The 19317-nt window shown below is 36.1% G+C and overlaps 1 protein-coding gene across 2 annotated transcripts in view; it reads left to right on the plus strand.

Moving 5' to 3' along the window:
* The window catches only part of LOC150109448 (aldo-keto reductase 1B-like), a 212260-nt gene that overhangs the window by 140229 nt on the left and 52714 nt on the right, over nucleotides 1-19317 (plus strand). For both annotated transcript variants that reach the window (XM_090408381.1, XM_090408374.1), the window contains exons 7-8: nucleotides 329-410; nucleotides 13700-13783. In XM_090408381.1, the coding sequence (XP_090264507.1) occupies nucleotides 329-410; nucleotides 13700-13783 (166 nt within the window). The remainder of the gene's footprint in view (nucleotides 1-328; nucleotides 411-13699; nucleotides 13784-19317) is intronic.

Genomic DNA, 19317 nt, shown 5'->3' on the forward strand with positions numbered 1-19317 from the left:
ATGCACTATTTCAGACAACAGTATGAATGTTAGGATTTAGGATCATGACATGGCAGTATCTATCAGCCATGCTCTAATCCCACTGTCTCTAAAATTATCATAGCTATGGGCTCATTTATTGGAGATGATTTCAGGTAGAGACCAGCTGTCTATCAATTTCCAAAAATTAGACCTCAGGAAATAAGGAAGATGATAATGATTTATTTTTTGCATTTAGTGTTTTCATTAATATTTTATATGTTTTAGGTATTAAATAAGCTTCCTTTTATTAGTTGCTATGCATAATTTTACTTAAATGTATGATGGTTATGTTTGGTTTTTACTACAGGGCAAAGATGGGTGATCCAAACTTTTGGAATGATCCACTGATTGAAGCAATTGCTGACAAATATGAAAAAACAGTAGCTCAGGTATATACAAAAATATTAATATTTACTACTTGAATGGGTAAAAACTATTTTAAAGCACTTGTGCATTTAAACACCTCTATTCTGTCACTACATTTTACTGAATCGGTTAGTTATTCACATGACGTCACTTTGACACCGTATGGTCACTCCCATACCTCATTGGGTTTTGGGAGTGACGCCTTCTTCTAGAAGAAGTGGTAAGATTACAGATGCCTTTCCACAAAGAGTTAATAGGATCATCATAAACATCCTGGTAGGACTCAAACCTGCAGTCTCTTGGCTGAAGAGCAGATATGCTATCCACTTGGCCAACCAGGCTGTCTGCATTATGTATGGGAAATAGCTTATGGCTAATGTTGGACAGAAGCAACAACAGAATACACTGAGATATTTTTATGTAAACACAAATAGTTTCATCTTTATTTCAAAGAACTTCTAGTGTAAAAAATTATATAAGCTGCATAAATAACACTAATGAGTACTTAGCAGGATTCTGGTAATTTACTATGTAAAGGTGTATATTTGTGCACACAGGTTCTTGCAGAGTAGTTACATCATCACTTAGAGTCAAAATAACTCTTCTTTCCTTAAATATAAATATCCCCTTAATTTAAATAATGTTTATATCGCTGAAATGAAGCTTATTAGCTCTTTATATTTAAATAACTTAATGGTTGCACCTGTTTGGAAACTCGTATAGCAGAGTATATAAGTTCTTTTCGCTATATACACTTTGGTATTAATTGGTCTAGCTACTCACTGATGAAGCCTCAAAAAAGGCTGAAACCAGTCTGGGTAGTAACCTTCCACCATAATGTAATAACAGCATACATTTCCTAGGAAATGTGTTTTTACATTATGGGAAATACCTAAGAATAGCGATCAGAACTTCACCACCTTTGTTACGAGTTGTCCGGTATTGTACTACGTACTAGGGTCACTTGCATTAGCTCACGCTAGTGGTCGCCAATACTTTATAGTTTACTATATTCGGCAAGAAACTCTCTGATTCCAATCTTTGAGTTTCTTATTCGGTTTTAAAACAATGTGGGATTTAATATCCCCTTAATTTAAATAACTCTTCTTTCCATTTACATGATTGAGATTTAACATGAGCTCTGTAGATTATTTGATTTATTTTTTCACTTTCACAAAACATGCTGTGTGGAATATCTAAAATAGTCTTAAATTACAATTTTCACTCTATTCTGTTAAATCTAGACATGATCCACTGAAATATGCTGATTTATTACCTGTGGCACCACTGTAAAATACCCCCATACTTCATGCAGACTGAAAAATCTATTTAACAGCATATCAAAGAGCATATTACAGACTACAGAACTAGTATCTTTAGGCCATTCCATTTTCAAGTCCTGTTATCTTTAACCAGCTAAATGAGGACCATATATTTTTAGAATGCTTTGGAAATCCTGCTAATGATGCTCTGAGACAGAAAGAAAAATCATAGATCTGTAGAGATCTTCTTTAATTCAAATTTAAAAATAAAGATGCATAAACTACACTAATGCAGTACTTAGCAGAATTCTGAGCATTTACTATGTGCATGTTCCTGTTTGTAGAACATAATTTTAGTAGGTACGAATAACTTAACTAGCTATAAGTTCAGTATGAGAGAGGATATGAAAGGGTAGTTGGAAGAAGTAATAATGAGAAAGGGAAAATCAAATGTTTGTTACTTAGATGTGATAGAAATGAATTAAGAAGAACAGCTATGATGGCAAATGATTCAATACATAGACTGTGTAGAAGGAATGGATGCAAGTTTCTGGATGTGTGTGGAGTGAGTTTGGGAGAAGAATGGATTTCTATAAGAGTACACTTGAATGCTTTGGGTATCAGAAATCTTGGAAAATTATTAATTGATATGAGACCTAACACAGTCAGAGAAACTAAATTATGATGGGAGGAATGGTGAGAATCTGTGAGTAAGAGTAACAATATTATGTAACTGTGTTAATGATAAGAATGAGCATTATCATAGGAATGATTCTGAGGAGAGAATGATTTGTGTTTATCCAGTTTGGGTCTATCAAATATGTGCAAGGAATGCCTGCATAAGTGAAGCATTAGATAAGAACAGAGCTCTGCAAGTTGTCCAACTGTGTCACATAAGCTACAGGGAAGAGTATAAAAAAAAAAACCTTCATGTAACTTATGTCTGTACACGAATGCTAGGAGTATCAGAAACAAAGGGGTAGAGTTTGTTACCGTAATCAATATATCAGGACCTCAGATTGTAGGCATTAGTGACACCTTGCTATCAGAAGCAGACATACTAACTGGCAATGAGTGTAAAGGGTACAGTATTTTTAGGAAGGATAGGGGGGATAGAAGGATAGGAGATGAGGAAAGTGTAGTGTTTGAATCCAGTTAATGTTTAGACCCATGACTATAGTATTAATAACAGTTTTTCATGTGGCATTGAATTTGAAGCCATCTGGTATGAGGTGGAGTTCAACAAAATCAAATACATAGTGGGGTGCTGTTACAAACTTAGTGGATCAGCTGATAGCAATGAAGGAATGCATCACCAAATAAAGATGATGGGTGAGAGACGAGTAATCATAATGGAGAACTTTAACTATCCAAATTTTGTTTGGATAGCTGTGAAATCTCATGAGAAGAATGAAACTGAATTTATTGAGCTGTTGCGAGGTAACTTCTTCCAGCAGCATTTGACAGAAGAAACTCAAGGTGAAAGAGATTTGATTATAGCATAAGAAGGTGTTTCAGTTAAAGACATAATTATTCTGCTTCCAGTTTGGTGATAGTGATAATGCAGTACTCACTTGGGAAGTGGCTAAGTTTATAAATGTTCCATTCAGTAAAGGTTACATGTTGAACTATAAAGCAGGAAATTATGACCAATTGAGGACCATGCTGGGTTCTTTTATATCGGTTGTTGGATGGGAAGAATATTAGCAGTGCATGAAAAGCATTTAAAAAAATACATGAAGCAATAGTAGAATGTGTCCATACAGTTTAAAGAATATAAATAGGGTAGCAGTGAAATGGATGTGTAATCTTATTAGTAAGAGACTTGTAAGAGAAAGATGATATGGAAGGAATACTATTTGCATAAGGATGATGTAGGCCTGAAGTCACCACTGTTGTATGGAAAGCTAATTTTGAACTTGTAAAGAAACCAGCTGTGCAAGCTAAAGACAACCCAAAAAAATGCTATTGTTGTGCTGCAAATAAAACAAAGAATAAATATAAAAGAATAACTCTACTGAATGCAGAAGGTGTGAAGGTGAGCCATGCAGAAGAGATTGTTCATCTAATGAGTGCCCACTTTGCTAAAAACTATCAACCTGGTGTATGCAACATTGCATATACTGGTTTAAGAAACTCCTGTATGACGGAGAGGTACCAAAGCTTTTGCACAAAGCGACCTAATACAGTCAGGTACTAGGCAACAGGGACTGATGTGATATCAGCATGGATGCTAAAAAAGTGTTTATTTGTATACTGGCTATTTCTTTCACCAGGCTATATACACAGTCTTGTCATAAATACTGTTAAAATTTCTGCACACCCCATGCTCCCCACAAAATTGTGCGTCCAATTCCATTAGTGGCATTGTGCACAGTCCATATTCACATGTGTTTAGCAGTAGAGAGAGAGTTGTCTGGCTGTATGGATTAACATGCAATGGGGAGATTATGAGAGCTGTGTAATAGCACTTCATAAGGTTAAAATGCAACCAACATGCTGAAAACACTTGGAATCAGTAGGATGTTTGTGTATGAGACTATTAACTGTTCTAACAATAGAGAAGATATATCTGACTGCCAAAGAACGGGTCAATCATGCTGCATTAGGACTCAACAGCTTGTGAGGGCAATGAAGGCACACCTCCACCATAATCCTGTGTGAACTCAGAAAGTGATGTTGTGAGAGAGATGAACATTTCACTTAGAACGATGTCATGTGTACTAACTGATAACCTGGGGTGAAAGCCTATCGTCATTCTACTGGACAGTTCCTAACGCCACAGCTTATGCAGCAGAGGGTGATAAAATCAAAGGCACTTCTCTAGCAATATGCAAATAATAGACACAGAGATATCCTCTTCACCCATGAAGAGTTGTTTAACCTCTAAAACAATTGGGTATATGCCCTGGATTGTCACACAGCACATGCCTTAGCACTCAGAATTCAGAAAAGTCATCACATCATGTCAGTGATGGTTTGGTGGGGACAACTTGTCAGAGAGTATCCAAGTTGCATTTCTGTGAGAAAGGGGTCAAAACCTCCACCAAAATGTATCAAGACACTATACTGGAACCTGTGGTACTGTCCCTGAACAGCACCATTCTGTTTCATTGTAGGCATTTGGCCTTCCAACAGGACTCAGTCCCTGCACACAATGCAAGGATCACACAGCAGTGGGAGGCGAATATGCCTGACCACATATGACCATCTAGAAGTCCTGATCTGAATCTGTTGAACTTCAAATTGTGATCAGAGCTTGAGAAAGTACCCTGCAAGAATATCCCCAGCATTGCCAACCTGATGGTGGATTTGCAGTGACTATTAGCAGTGTTTCCATTGGATGCTACACACCATTGATATGTAGCCTCATGGACTTTGGGCATGTGTTAAGGCAAAAAGGGGGGGGGATTTCGAACATTTAGTGCTGCTATATGCATATTATACATGTGGTTTGTATGTGCTGTTCAAGTTGTAACAGTATTTATGGCTAGACTAAGTAATTTGAGTCTCAGAACAAGGAAGATTCCACAGGAGTGGAAAGAATATGTAGTAATTCCATTGCACAAGAGTAGTGCAAAGACTAATGTCAACTATCAACCTATTAGCATCTCTGGAGTAGTGGTGAAGATTTTGGTAAAGTTGGTTACGGTTCATATTTAGAAACTTGCTCACATTCTATAACAATATTACCATTGAACTAGACAAGGAGAATGATCCACCATCATACTTTTGGACTTTTTTTGCTAAGGCTTTTTACAGAATACAGCATGGAGGGCTGTTACATGAATTGGAGAATATGGAAATGGGGAAGGATTTGACAGACTTGGATAAAAGGATGGCAGAACTGACAGATGTCAAAAATTGATATGTGGAGAATATGGGTATGCTGCAAGATTTAAGGTAACCATTGTTGTACCACAAGAATCAGTCCATTGCTATTCAATCTGTATATTAATGACGTGGGGAAGGATTTGACAGACAACATACAGATATTTGCTGATGATGAAAAGATAGTATGGATAATGAGGAATGCAGTTGATATGCATACTTGCAGATGGTTTGAGTAAGCAGGAATTTTGGACATGTGAAATAGCTGTCAAAGCCTCCATTGCTATTCAATCTGTATATTAATGACGTGGGGAAGGATTTGACAGACAACATACAGATATTTGCTGATGATGCAAAGATAGTATGGATAATGAGGAATGCAGTTGATATGCATACTTGCAGATGATTTGAGTAAGCAGGAATTTTGGGCATGTGAAATAGCTGTCAGAGCCTCCATAGCTCAGTCAGTATAAAGAAAGCCCTTTGGTCGGAAAGACCTGGGTTTGATTCCCATCAGTGATGTAAAAAACCTATATCTGATCTCTTTCAACTAAAGGTGAGTTAGCCAGTCTCATATGGAGGTAGAGTGTTTTTTTTTTCTCCCAGAAATTTGAGTTTTGTGTCCAGGCAAACCGGCCAGTAGAACACACACAATTTACAGACAAGAATACTTAGAGGTATAGGGGTAACCGCATTATCCTCATATCATGGTTAAGAAATCCAAGGATACTTGGAAGATCTGTGGATGCTTAAATGCCTGTTAAAGCCACTTTTTTTTCTATTTTTTTTTTTTTTTAATGTTGAGCCCATACACAAGAGGTTGGTTGATCAACCATAGTACAGCAGTTGCAGGGATAAAGGAGGAAGAGAAGAAACTTGTTCTGTTGGTTTGAAGGTGTACTGTGAAAGGATGTTGGTGGCAGCTGTACGTGTTCTAATGGGTTTAGTACAGACATTGATGCTGTTTCAGATGAACATTTTCCATGGAAATATTTATAGAATATGCAAATTGCAGAGACTAAACATCTATGTGAAAGTGAGGGGAGCGAGATTGGTAAGAGATCAGGGTCATTTATCAGTCTAATTGCTCACCTCTGTATTGAGTCAAGCATTTTGAGGGAGGTTTTAGGAGCGCCACTCCAAATGTGAGAACAATATTCGATAGCTGGGTGGATTTGTGATTTGTATAAGGTTAACAGCTGTTTAGAGGTGAAGTAATTCTTGAGCGAAAGAGAAATCCGAGTTTTTTGGAAGCTGAGGATGCAATGGTTGTAATGTGTTTATGCCAAGGGAGGCCTGATGTCAAGGTAATTCCGAGAAGAGAAAAGAAATCTCATCTTATCTGGTAATTTGAGTGTTATCAAAAATAATACTGAGGGAAAATGGTTCTTTTTTGTGAGAAATAAGACAGAACTGGATTTTACTAGCATTGAAGTTGACAAGGTTATCTGAACCCCATTGGAGAATGGCTTGGAGATCAGAATTAAGGGATGTTCTCTGGGTTCAAGTGAGTTGTGTAGGGTAAGGTTTATCAAATGAATGGGAAGAGTGCAATGTGCTGTCATCTGCAAAATTGTGTATTGGGTTGGAGGTCAGCTGAAGTAGATCATTGATATTGTAGGAAGAGGGTTGGTGAGAGGACAGAACCTTGTGGAACCCTGGCATTAGTTAAATGGTGAGAGGATAAGGAACCATCCACCAGCACACATAGTGTGCATTCAGACAGAAAGCTTGCAATCCAACTACAGAAGTCTTGAGATAGACTAAATGATAGCAGCTTGCTTAGTAAGCCATTGTACCAGACCCGATCAAACGCCTTGGAGATATCAAGTGCAACCGCTTGAGATTTGCCAAACTTCTCCATGGCATTTGTCCAGAAATGTCACCCCTATTAACTGCTTTGCATAATCCAGAAAAAATTACAGTGTGTGTCTTTCCCTCATCTACCGATTTTATTCTGTGGTGTTATATCCCCATTTTTCTTTCTTAATTTTAATCTTTAATTGTCTTTTTACTTTATTTTTAACATTAAATTTTGTATCTCTTACTCTCAGACTTCAGTTGCCGACAAATTTGTATAGTTTATAGGCTGCGCCAGCCGGCAACTAAATTCTGATACATTATTCAACAATACTAAAAGAAAGTGTAGGGATCAAGATGTATGCAGTCGTGGTCCCTATTCTCATATCACTATTGGTTTCCCCCTTAAATGCACAGTACGATATTTTCCAAACGGTAATTCAAATCCGCAGAAGATATGACAAACTCAATTGATTATGTAAAAAGAAACACATTTATTATTTCACAAAGACAAGTATGCATGTTATTTAAATTCTTAACCTTAAAAGAGTCTGGGTTCCCCTTACTTAATTAAACACATTTAAACTTCTGCACTATGATCTTTTTTCTGGGCATAAATTCCTCACTTCTGTACATATATCTATCCTCAGACTCTCACAATTAAGTTACCTGATAATATCATACATGAAACACTACATGTAAACATTAAACAATTCAATAAATCTGACATGTAATTCTCTAGGACAACAGTACTTATTTCTACCTAATTCTCTCCCCCAAAATATCTGTTAACACTTAATCACTTTCTGATCATATGACATTACTTTTCTTAAATTACTTAAACAGTTCGGAGCTCGGCCTCCTATTCGGCTGGAGCCTAATATGTTTTCTTCTTAACAGTCGACACAAGTGTCCAAATTGCAGACTGTTCTTGCGGCACAACACGTAAACAGCGCGTGTTCTTAACTTCTGTTTCTTTACTCCACGGATACTTTAATCCTACATTAATATAAGAAAATCTTCGCTTACCATTCTTGCTTTGACTAGGTATTCTGATCTGTTCACTGTACCTCCTCTGATGGCGGGCTTTGTTCCTTTGTTCTACACGAACCGAAAGCACTCATACACAGACCTATATGCTAACGTGGATTTCACCAGCGGCTCTTTCTCCTAATGTGTTTGAATACATTGTAGTTGCAGCTTTGACCGATGTAACATGCATAGCAAGGGGAGATCCTTGCTACACGTGGTGGCAAGCTCTACGTAGCTCTCCTACGGGACACCAAGTGCCGACGAACCTCGGAGACGAGACACAAGCAATCAGAGATCGGAGATAAGAGAGCGATTAGAACTCCCGCCGAAACTTTTATACTCCGAAGCAGCTCCCTCACTCGGCGGTGTCGTCACGCACACAGCGGCAGCTGATTGGATGCCATGGCTACAAACTGTCTTCACATGTCTTAAAACTTGTACTTAGCTTATACATATTTACTTGTTAATATTACATAACTTTCTACTTTAATTCATTCACAATTACTATCTCAATAAACATATGGGCTATCTTGACACTGCTTAGAATTTACACATCTGGTTATTTACATTTTCCTGGGACATTATTCGGTACATTTCCCATCAGGAGGCATAAGCATGTCCTTATCCCTTCCTTCTGAGGTAACGTAACGTTGAGTGAGAAAAAGGGATGACTCATCACTTTTTCCGACACAATGGTAAAAGGCAATTGGATTACTAAAGCAAAAGTATCCCCTTAAAAAAATTTCTTACTAATTTTTCCAAAATTTTAACAACCACAGAAGAAATATAAACTGGTCTATAGTTTGATACCTCCATTCTACTGTTTCCTCTCCCTTATGCAATGGCACTATTTTATCCTTCTTCCACACCTCAGGAACTCACACATGGTGAAATCTGATCTAGTCCCCCACTGCCTTATTGAAATCTTGAATGCTCAATATTCAGAATACATCCTTTTCATTCATTTCTAAACCTTCACCCTTCCTTATTCCTCTAGGAATAAAGCCTGTGTCACTAGGTTCAAACAAAGTAATAATTAAATAGCTCTACTACATCATCTGCATTGGTCACCTAATTACCATCTCCAGGCTAGGAAGGTCATCTGCCCACAGCCATTTCTCCTCGTAGTGGCCAAATAATGAAAGAACATCTGGAATCCTCCTTAGATCACAATGCTAGTCTTCTCTCATATTCTAATTTTCTTTCCTTATTATACCAATCACCTTCCTATCTTGAGTCTTTTATTCCTCATGCAACTCTTCTCCACCTTTCTCTCTCCTTCTCTGTCTTTAATAGCCTCTTTTTCATCTGCAATTGCTGTTTGGTTTTCCTGATCGTTCATTTTACTCTGAATCACTTTATTTTCTTTACTCAAGGTATGCAGAATGCAATTGCTATTAACAAATATTTCTTAACTGGTTTCTCAAATTCTTTTATCTGGATACTTCTCCAAGCAGTTTTTTTAAGTCTGTTATCATCACCTATAACAGACTATAAGTTTGTTAATAGGTTACTATAATTGCACATAAATTCCTTCCTTCTTGATACTTCTGCATACCTATTAATCTTCTAAGCCATCCTACATGAGCACTCTCACCAACTGTGGGGGAAAGTATGATACCTGATTCACAATCAGCTCCTTTAATGAACAAGTCCCTATGACCAAATTTGAAATGCTTTTCATCCTTGTGTTCCCTCCACCACATATTGCCTATGACATTTGTCTGTCTATAATTCCAAAAATTCAGTTTCCTGATTACTTTATACTGTTTCTTCTACACGTGTAAATATGAGGAAGTCGATTTTCCTCTTTCACTTGTTTTTCACTTTTCAGGCTAATTTGCCTAAACGTTTCTTATTCATCACTGTCTATTTTTCCTAATATATAGCAACATCTCAGTAAATATTCTCTCTTCTCTACTTCTACCCTACACCATATACTCTGAAAACATCAGTGCCATTTTCACTCTGATTTTCTATTCTTAGAGGACACAGTTCATCTCTTGCCATAAGTAACACTTCACCAATCCATTTCCTTTTTCTATCCTGCCAGAATATGCTATATCCTTTAATTTCTATTCTTGTCAGGACATCCTCCTCTATCAACTAAGTTTCACTGATACCAACACTCTTCAGATAGACTGAGTCAATCAGTGACACAAACTCATTGCCTTTATTTCTAATGTTTTTGACATTTCTATATACAAATATAGTCTATATTTATATATTTGTATATCATATAGACAGTGGTGAGCTAGGAAATTTTAACAAAGGGTTCGCATCATCGAGCAAAAAAACGCTGTATTTCACACAGAAACTTTTATTAATACAGCTTGTGTACAAATGCCAATTAAAAAGTATGAGGGGTCAATCAACATGTAAAGGCTATCATTTTTATATTTCACGATCTAAACATGAAATATTTGCATACAATCATCCGTGTTAATTTATCTTACATAAGAAAAACATTTTTTAACTATCAAAATATAATAAGAATAAAATCTTTTATAATCGCACATATGCAGTAGTCTGCAATTTTTATAAACAAAATAAATTTGTTTTGTTTATGATAGAAGTTTTTATGACAAACAATCTGTAAATAATAAATAAATATTATCTAAATGCAATAATAGTGAAATACGTTATTTCTCTTTGGTTTTTATACTTCAAGTGATAATCAACAGTTTTACCATACGATTGGCTACCAGAAGGGAGAACGGTAAAGACAGTGCATGCACTTATTTTATTTTCAGACTTGGGTGCATTCATTATAGAGGAGTTGAAACAATAATTCCAAATAATCTATACACTGCCGAATAGACTAATTTTTGTTAGTCTATTTTTTTTTTGTTTTTTTTTTGAAAAATAAAAAAGTAAACAAGAAGAACAAGGGGCTCGCAAATTTGCAAAAAATTTAACAAAGGGCTCGCGCGAGCCCCTTATAGATCACCACTGCATATAGATATTCTATCTCTGTATATGGAATGGTATGATATGATATGATACTTTGCATTGCCTAAGATGGGCTTGCACAGTGATTCTTGTGACTTCATGGGGTCCTGAATAATAAAAAAAATAATAATTATCATATTAGAAGTAAAATCTACTCATACTGAAACTTGCATTTTTAGTAGCTTTCCCTTTCTTTTCCCCCCCTCTTCTTATTTATGTGGAGAGGATAAATAGGAGAGATAAGAGAGTATGGATATGTAAGAAGTGTAGCATACTTATGGATTATGAGATATCATTGAATGTAAGTGGTAGTGGGCAAAAGATCGTGGATGTAGCTACAGGAGTAAGCAGAGTTGACAGTACAGCTAAGTGCTTGAATAGTAACAGTAAGGCAGTGGGCAAAATGATGAGTTAGTGATGTTGATTGGTAAGACAGCATGTGTAGATGGTAAGACAGTCAGAGGCAAGTTAGCAGCAGTGAGTGGTAAGGCAGTGGATGTTCAAGGTAGGAAAAATGGCATTTGTGTAAAGGGCACTGGAAAACTAATCGAAGATATGAAAGAAGAATTGGTAAAGATGAGGTAAGAGATTAAACACATGAGTAATGAACTGATGAGGAGAATTATGGATTTGCATAGATTTGAATTGTGGGAATGTGAGGAAGAAACAGGGACAAGATTTGAAAGAAATATTGAATGATTTGAGAATAGCAATGTACAGAGATTCAATGATAAGAGATGTGGTGAGGGAAAATGTGCACAAGGTCTGTTTTTCAGGAGGTAGAACGAGCAGGATGGTTGAAGCATTGGATAAGAGGAGTATGCAAGCAAAAGAGTTGGTATTGGTAGTTATCATGGAATGAGGAATTAAATGGGAAGGAAATCAATGCTGCTTAGTCTCTACTCAGGAGTATCTGGCAGAGGCAATGATAAGTGTATTCCAAAAGTCAAGCGATTAAATAAGGTAGGTGTAAAATGGATGACTGAAGAGTTGAAGGCAACACAAGATGAGTGGAGATAATCAGTTACATGAGTAGTATACAAAGAGCAAGCAAGGAAGGTGACTCACTTAATAAGGTTAGCAAAAGTGTGGTTTGAGCCGTAGTTAGTAAATAACACTAAAAGAAATCCTAGTTAGTTTTTTTTTTTTATATGTGGCCAGTAAAAGGAAGAATGATTATGGGAAGTTGGATGATGTTGGTCACCAATATAGGAAAAATGATGACCACCAAAGAGGATATAGTAGAGGTGTTCAATGAGCAGTTCATTAAAGTATTTCATCCTTGTGATTGTAACATAATGCAGAACTTGAGAGCATTGAGAATGGGGAAGGAACCACTGATGGTGACCGAGCAGGAGTTATATGAAGAATTAAGTAAACTTGATGTCAACAAGGCCATGGCACTTGATGGTTTATCACTGCTCATCTTGAGGGAATGTTCTAGGGAGTTAACAACAGCTTTAATGTACATTTTTAATAAGAGTCTTAGATTAGCCCAAGTTGCAAAGGATGGAAAGATGGCAAAATTGTTACACTTCATAAAGGAGATGATAAGATGAAGGCTTTGAATTATGGGCCAATCTTCTTGTCTGGAGTTGTGGTCAAGGTGTTGGGGAAGCTAGTGATTACAAGGATTTAGAACTGGGTAGACAGCAGTGGATTCTCTTTAATGGGCAGAATAGTTTTGTTAAAGGAAGATTGTGTTTTAGCAATCTGCTTACTTATCATAACATGGTGAAGAATACATTGGACAAGGGATATGTGTATTCTTCTTCTCCCTCCTCTGTAACAGGCCAGTGTTAGGTCTACTGGCTGGTTACAGAGCTGGCTTAAGCCCTTCTAAGTTGCACCCATCCCAAGGATAAGGTGACTAGCCCTATTCCCCCCCCTAGTCTATTTCATGGCTGTAGCTCTGTGTGTGTGTTCATGGGGCTGGTTTACCTGCTTGCTGGAGGAAAAACTCCAGATAAACTGGCGAGAAAAACCCTACTGTTCACACCAAAGACCGGCTAACTTGGCTATGTCTGAAAAAGATCCTTAAGCTCCTCACGTCGGCAACGGGAATCGAACCCCAGGACACTCCTTTCCTAGGTATATGGTTGCGAAGCGCATGGCCATTAGGATAACCACATATACGGTAGTATATTTAGATTTTGCAAAGGCATTCGATAGATTGCCACATGACAAACTAGTAGTTAAATTTGAACAGATGTTTTGTTTTTATATGCAGCACCCCCACTTTCACCGGACACCACTGATAGGGACAGTGAATGCATTTAAGTTGATGTATGATGAGCTGCGTATGTGAGAGTATGACCTCTCATGATCAGTCTTGACTCCATGGAGGTCTATTGATAATAATAATTACTTAAAAAAAATTCCTATTTAATTTTGGTTTATATAGTTTTTGTTTTTTTTTTTCTTTTCTCATTTAGATACTTTTAAGGTACCATGTTGACAATAATTTAATTGTTGTCTACAAAACTAGTCATGAAGAAAGACTTAAAGAAAATATGGAGGTATGAAAAATATTCTAGTTTAATTAATAACATTGTAACTGAAATGAGCTATGCATTGTCTCATTTATATTGTAAAAATAAGCAGGAAATTAGATGTATTTGATATGCTAACTTTATGGTACATTGACATAGCATCTTCTTATTTGGAAATGTTAATTTCAAATGCTAATATCAGCTACTTTATATGTCTCCACTCATATTCCATACCATCCTACCCAAAAAATAGAAATTTTTAAAACTTTAGCCTCTAAGGAAGAATGAATTTTGTCCTCAGTACAGGCACTTCATCTGGAACAAGAGGCTATACTTACACTATTTTGAACAGAACAGTTACATCAAAAAAAAAAAAAAAAAAAAAAAAAAAACCTTGCTAAACTTCTAAAAAAGACCCCCCCCCCCCCAACCAGACTACATATACATCACGTCCTTACCTTATATCAAAGGTACAGCAAATAAACTAGGCTCACTCCTTAGACAACACAAAATCAGAACAGTTTATGAACCTCTGGACAAAGTCTCCAATTTCCTCAGAAAAATTAAGGACCATCAGGATCCTCTCCTTCTCAGGTGTCTACAGCGTTCCCTGTCAATGTGGGATCCTATACTTCGGACAAACAGGATGGACTATTATTACTAGAAAAAAAAATAACAAAAAATATATTTGATATAGGCAACCAAAAAGTGGATTAGCCCAACATGCCTTAGATAAAGACCATTTCATCAGGTGTAAAAAAGCAAAGTTACTACATAGATCCAATTGTAAACCACAAAGACTATTCTTAGAAGTGGCTCATGTGCTACAAAACCCATTGAACTGTAACAGAAATGGTGTAATTCTACATAAATTTTGGCATGCCATCGTATCTACCGATCAGCAATAATCACAAAACATCACCATAGAGTGCCACTGTTGTCTTCCGTGCATGTAATTGTCCTTGTTCTGGAAGTCATTGTAATCATAGTCTCCATTGAGTTTGTATCTTAAAAATGCCATTGATGATTCTAGCTTGAGCCAGCAAAACATCAGGTTGTAAAAACTTAATTTAGTTAATAAATTGGTTATTTTATTCATGTCTCTACGTAGTTTATTCCAGAAATTTTAACATGATTATAGAAGTATATATCCCATACCATTCCCTGAAGCATACCAGATTGTGCTTGTTCAACTTCGGTCTATAGACAATATTTATGACAATCTTTGAACTATACAAACATCTATTACTCTAGATGTTAATTAAGGATCAAACCTAGATATTCTATTCACAAGAACGACACCATCCACAAAATTCTCTGGGAATGGGGAAATAGTTCTTAATAGCAGCGACGACTTCTTTTTTTTTCAGCAGGTCTGAAGAGTTTTAAAAATTCTCCTGAACCTTAACAAGAATTAATGTCAGCCCAAGTTATGGAGAATCTTTTCATAATGCCAGAGTTAACAAAAACCATTCTTCAGCAAACATGTTCACACCATCCTGCAACTTTAGTTATTAAATAAATAAATATATAACAAACATAATAAAAATAATTTAAAAAAAAACACTAAAGTTGTGTATTTTTTTAAATTACCGTGTTTGTTATTTATTTTCATTGTTCACTTGTTTTTGTGTTAAACCCTAAATATGGCCATATAACGAGTGAGCCTCCATAGCGCAGTTGGAAGAATGACGGTATGTTGCACCCTTCGATTAGAAAAGGCCTAGGTTCGATTCTCATCATGATGGGAGGAATCTTTATATGGACTTTTTCAATTGAAGGTGAGTTAGCCGATCTCATACGGAGGCAACAGGGTTTTTTCTCCCAGAAACTTGGGTTTTTCATCCCGCACACAGACAAATCAGCCCTTCAGAACAGACGTAATTTACAGACAAAAAATTCTAGCTGTGGTGGTGGTGGTGGTTGTGGGTAGTAGATGGTGTTGATGTAGGTGATTGGTAGTAGAGGCTCTGTGTAGTAGTGGAGACAGAGAGTTGTACAGTGGGTGTTCTCCTGCGATGAGTCTTCGGACTCCTTGGAGGTATCACGAATAATAATAATAAACATTGAACTTTTTTTTAAGACCTGTGTAGCCCTGTGGAAGTAGCAGTTGCATCTACAGTGATAGGCTGCGTGGTTGGCAACTAGAGAAATCTTTCTAACCCTTTGTTCGACCAGTTTCCGAGTTAGTCAATTTCTGGCACAGACAAGCAGTTTTTTTTTTTTTTTTTCTTCCCATAAACTCGAAACAATTAGATGCAGAACCGCACTATTTCATACAATAAATATATTGTGTTAGGATTAAAGACTATAACATGGCAGCAGTTGTCAGCCATCTCTTGACCAGATGCTGTTTATAATTAGTGAGTCTTGGGCCATTCTGATTGGCTACCGGTGGAAATGAAACTGTCTCTTCAGTCTAACACAATATATTTATTGTATGAAATAGTATGACTTTCTCCCTAACTTGTGCTCTTGCTACATCTCTTTCCATTATTTACAAAATTCCATAATAGTTTGAATAGAATATTTATGATTTTTGTGCAGCCTCATACAAAGACACACTAGGGTTTTCACCTGATGTAATATGGTGTACATACTGGCCAAGAACATTTGCAACATAGAAATAATCACCACTTAATCTTAGATGCTTTGGTGTAATTTAAAAACCAATTAAGTTCAGTAAAATATTTTATCAGTTTATAAAGTAAGAAGTTGATATTTTAACTTTGGTTTTCTTCTTAAATCCTCAAATACTTTTTATTCACCAAATGGAATGGATGGAACTGTTAAATCTCTAAATTTTGGAAATTTTAGACAGTTCATTTCCACTTTAGTCACCACTGGTAGTTGAGTTTATAGCTATCAATGGTTTGAAGATTTATGAGTGATAAAGCAGAGCAAACAGCTGCCATTAAATCCTGTTCCTCTCCCTTACAAGAACCCATCCTGTTCCTCTTGTGGTTTTTCTTTTTTGGAAAAGTCATTCAACAGTTTTTACACAGTTTCTTTTTAAAGTCAAGATATTTTTAAAAGAGAGCTAATGTATGAGGAATAAATAATTCCACATCAAGTTTAAATCATATTGAACACATCTTTAAGCAGTTGGAACAAATTAAGCTTCACTACTGCATAAAGCTTCAATGCATTGTTTCAACTGATATAATGCATAAATTTCTGTATTAAAAAACCTAAAGATCTGCAATGCATCTGACTTTTGATTCACAATTTTCTGTGTAATGTATGTATGTTTATACATAGGCTTGATGTTGGTGTTATCCTCAATAGTGCTCTGCAGTATAAACAACACCAGAAGAAAATAAATAATGCATTTATTGAACTTACTAATATTTTACTAGACTTCTAACCAGCATATTCAGACTACAAATCACAACTGTGGGATAACACATGGCATTTAATGTTGTAAGGACAATTCAAACTGTAACTAAAAAGTAACTAATGTCCTACCAAGGCCAGTTAAAAACAAAGCTAATTTAGATATGTCAGGCTAAATGTAATCTTAGAATGACTATCTGCAAAATCTTTGGCAAATTAATGCAGCCATACTTGTTAAGGTTAAGGAGGTGTTTCATAGTCGATGCCATTTCCACAAATATTTCTCAGACCTATAACAACTGCTGTGCACCACAATTATCTTCTTCTTTCATTTAACCCTGTATAAAGAAATATTCAGAGCATGGTCTGCCAGCCCTGACTTACCATACAGATTATTACAAATGTAATTTTTATGTTCTTCAAAGCAGATGTTAACAGATCTACCAGTCTGTCCAAGGTAAGCCAAGTTTCAGGCACAAAGAACTTTATGTGCTTCAGGATGTGCAACAGGATGAAGCTGATCTTTACAGCCAAAGTAATTCAGGCTATGAGCTAGTGCATTATGTCTATTAATTGTGTGTTCTGATGGCTGATTTGTCTGTTTTATAGGATGAAGAACCCATCCTAATAGGATATGTGATTTTAAAGTAGCATAAAGATTATATTTGCAAAGAATTTTAGCTGTCTTTTCAGATGCCCCCCCCCCCCCTGGATTGAAGGGATAGGAATAGTTTGCTGAGATCTTGTGTGTTGGTTACAGGAGGGATAGGGAACAGGCAGTATTTTGTCTGTTATATAGGAGTTGTAGTCATTGTGAAAAAAAAAAAGTGTTGTAAAGGTATACCTGAATTCAGTGGCAATGTCATTCAAACAAATCCTGGGTCGGTGTGCAAATTGTTTGAGGATGCTATACTGTTAGGAGATGGGGTGATTACTTATGTAATTACCTTCCATTGTGGGGGGGGAGGGTCCTATAAATTATTATTTTATTATTAATATTTCTGATACATTTGGTATTCATGTAACTAGTGTGTGTTCGAAGGAGAGGCACTTGTGTCTGTTTCATTTCATTTCGTATTTGCCTAAAGAGCCTATTGTAGTCAGATAACTGGGCTTCTAAAACACATTGGAGAGCACTGTTGCCTTTTAACAAGCTGGCATGAGACTAACCTGTGTTGAAGAAAGTTTGGTTATTATTAACTTATTTTGCAATATCTAAAAAGAATAGCTCTTTTAGTTTTAGTCTATATGCTGCATTAGATAAAAGTAGATTGTATATTCTGTATGTATTTATAAATTTAAAACTTGTTAGTAACATTCATAGTATAGTATAGTGGCAGCTAATACAAAAATCGTTACAAGAAGTTAGCTTACAGGCTAACAGCCTATAATTTGACCCTCATATTTTCACCTTCTTGTGGTGTGTCCTATTACTAGATATCCACTTGGATACTGAATGAATAAGAATGAGCTGGCAATTTAGAACTTAGGCAATTAAATTGTATTCTGTGATGACTTCACACCACACACAAATTGTAGAACATGATTGAATGTCATATTAACTGGGATATTGTCCAATTAACAAGGCTCTCCCTTACTTAAATATAAAGAGCCAATAGGCTTCATTTCGGTGATATAAACATTATTCAAATTAAGGGGATATTAAATCCCACATTGTTTTAAAACCGAATAAGAAACTCAAAGATTGGCATCAGAGAGTTTCATGCCGAATATAGTAAACTATAAAAGTATTGGCGGTTACTAGCGTGAGGTAATGCAGGTAGTCCTAGTATGTAGTACAATCTCAGGCAACTCGTTGCAAAGGTGGGGAAAGTTCTGATCGCTAATCTTAGTATTTTCCATAATGTAAAAACACATTTCCTAGGAAATGTGTAAAATGTAAAAACACATTTTTACATTGTAAAATGTAAAATGTAAAAAAATGTTTTTACATTGTAAAATTTTACAGTGTAAAATATAAAAACACATTTCCTAGGAAATGTGTTTTTACATTATGGAAAATACCAAGATTAACGATCAGAACTTTCCCCACCTTTGCAATGAGTTGCCTGAGATTGTACTACATACTAGGACTACCTGCATTACCTCACGCTAGTAACCGCCAATACTTTTATAGTTTACTATATTTGGCATGAAACTCTCTGATGCCAATCTTTGAGTTTCTTATTCGGTTTTAAAACAATGTGGGATTTAATATCCCCTTA

The sequence above is a fragment of the Typopeltis vanoorti genome, chromosome 2 (genome assembly GCF_054136105.1).
Source record: "Typopeltis vanoorti isolate ZY-2024b chromosome 2, IOZ_Tvanoo_1.0, whole genome shotgun sequence".
NCBI lineage: Eukaryota > Metazoa > Arthropoda > Arachnida > Uropygi > Thelyphonidae > Typopeltis > Typopeltis vanoorti.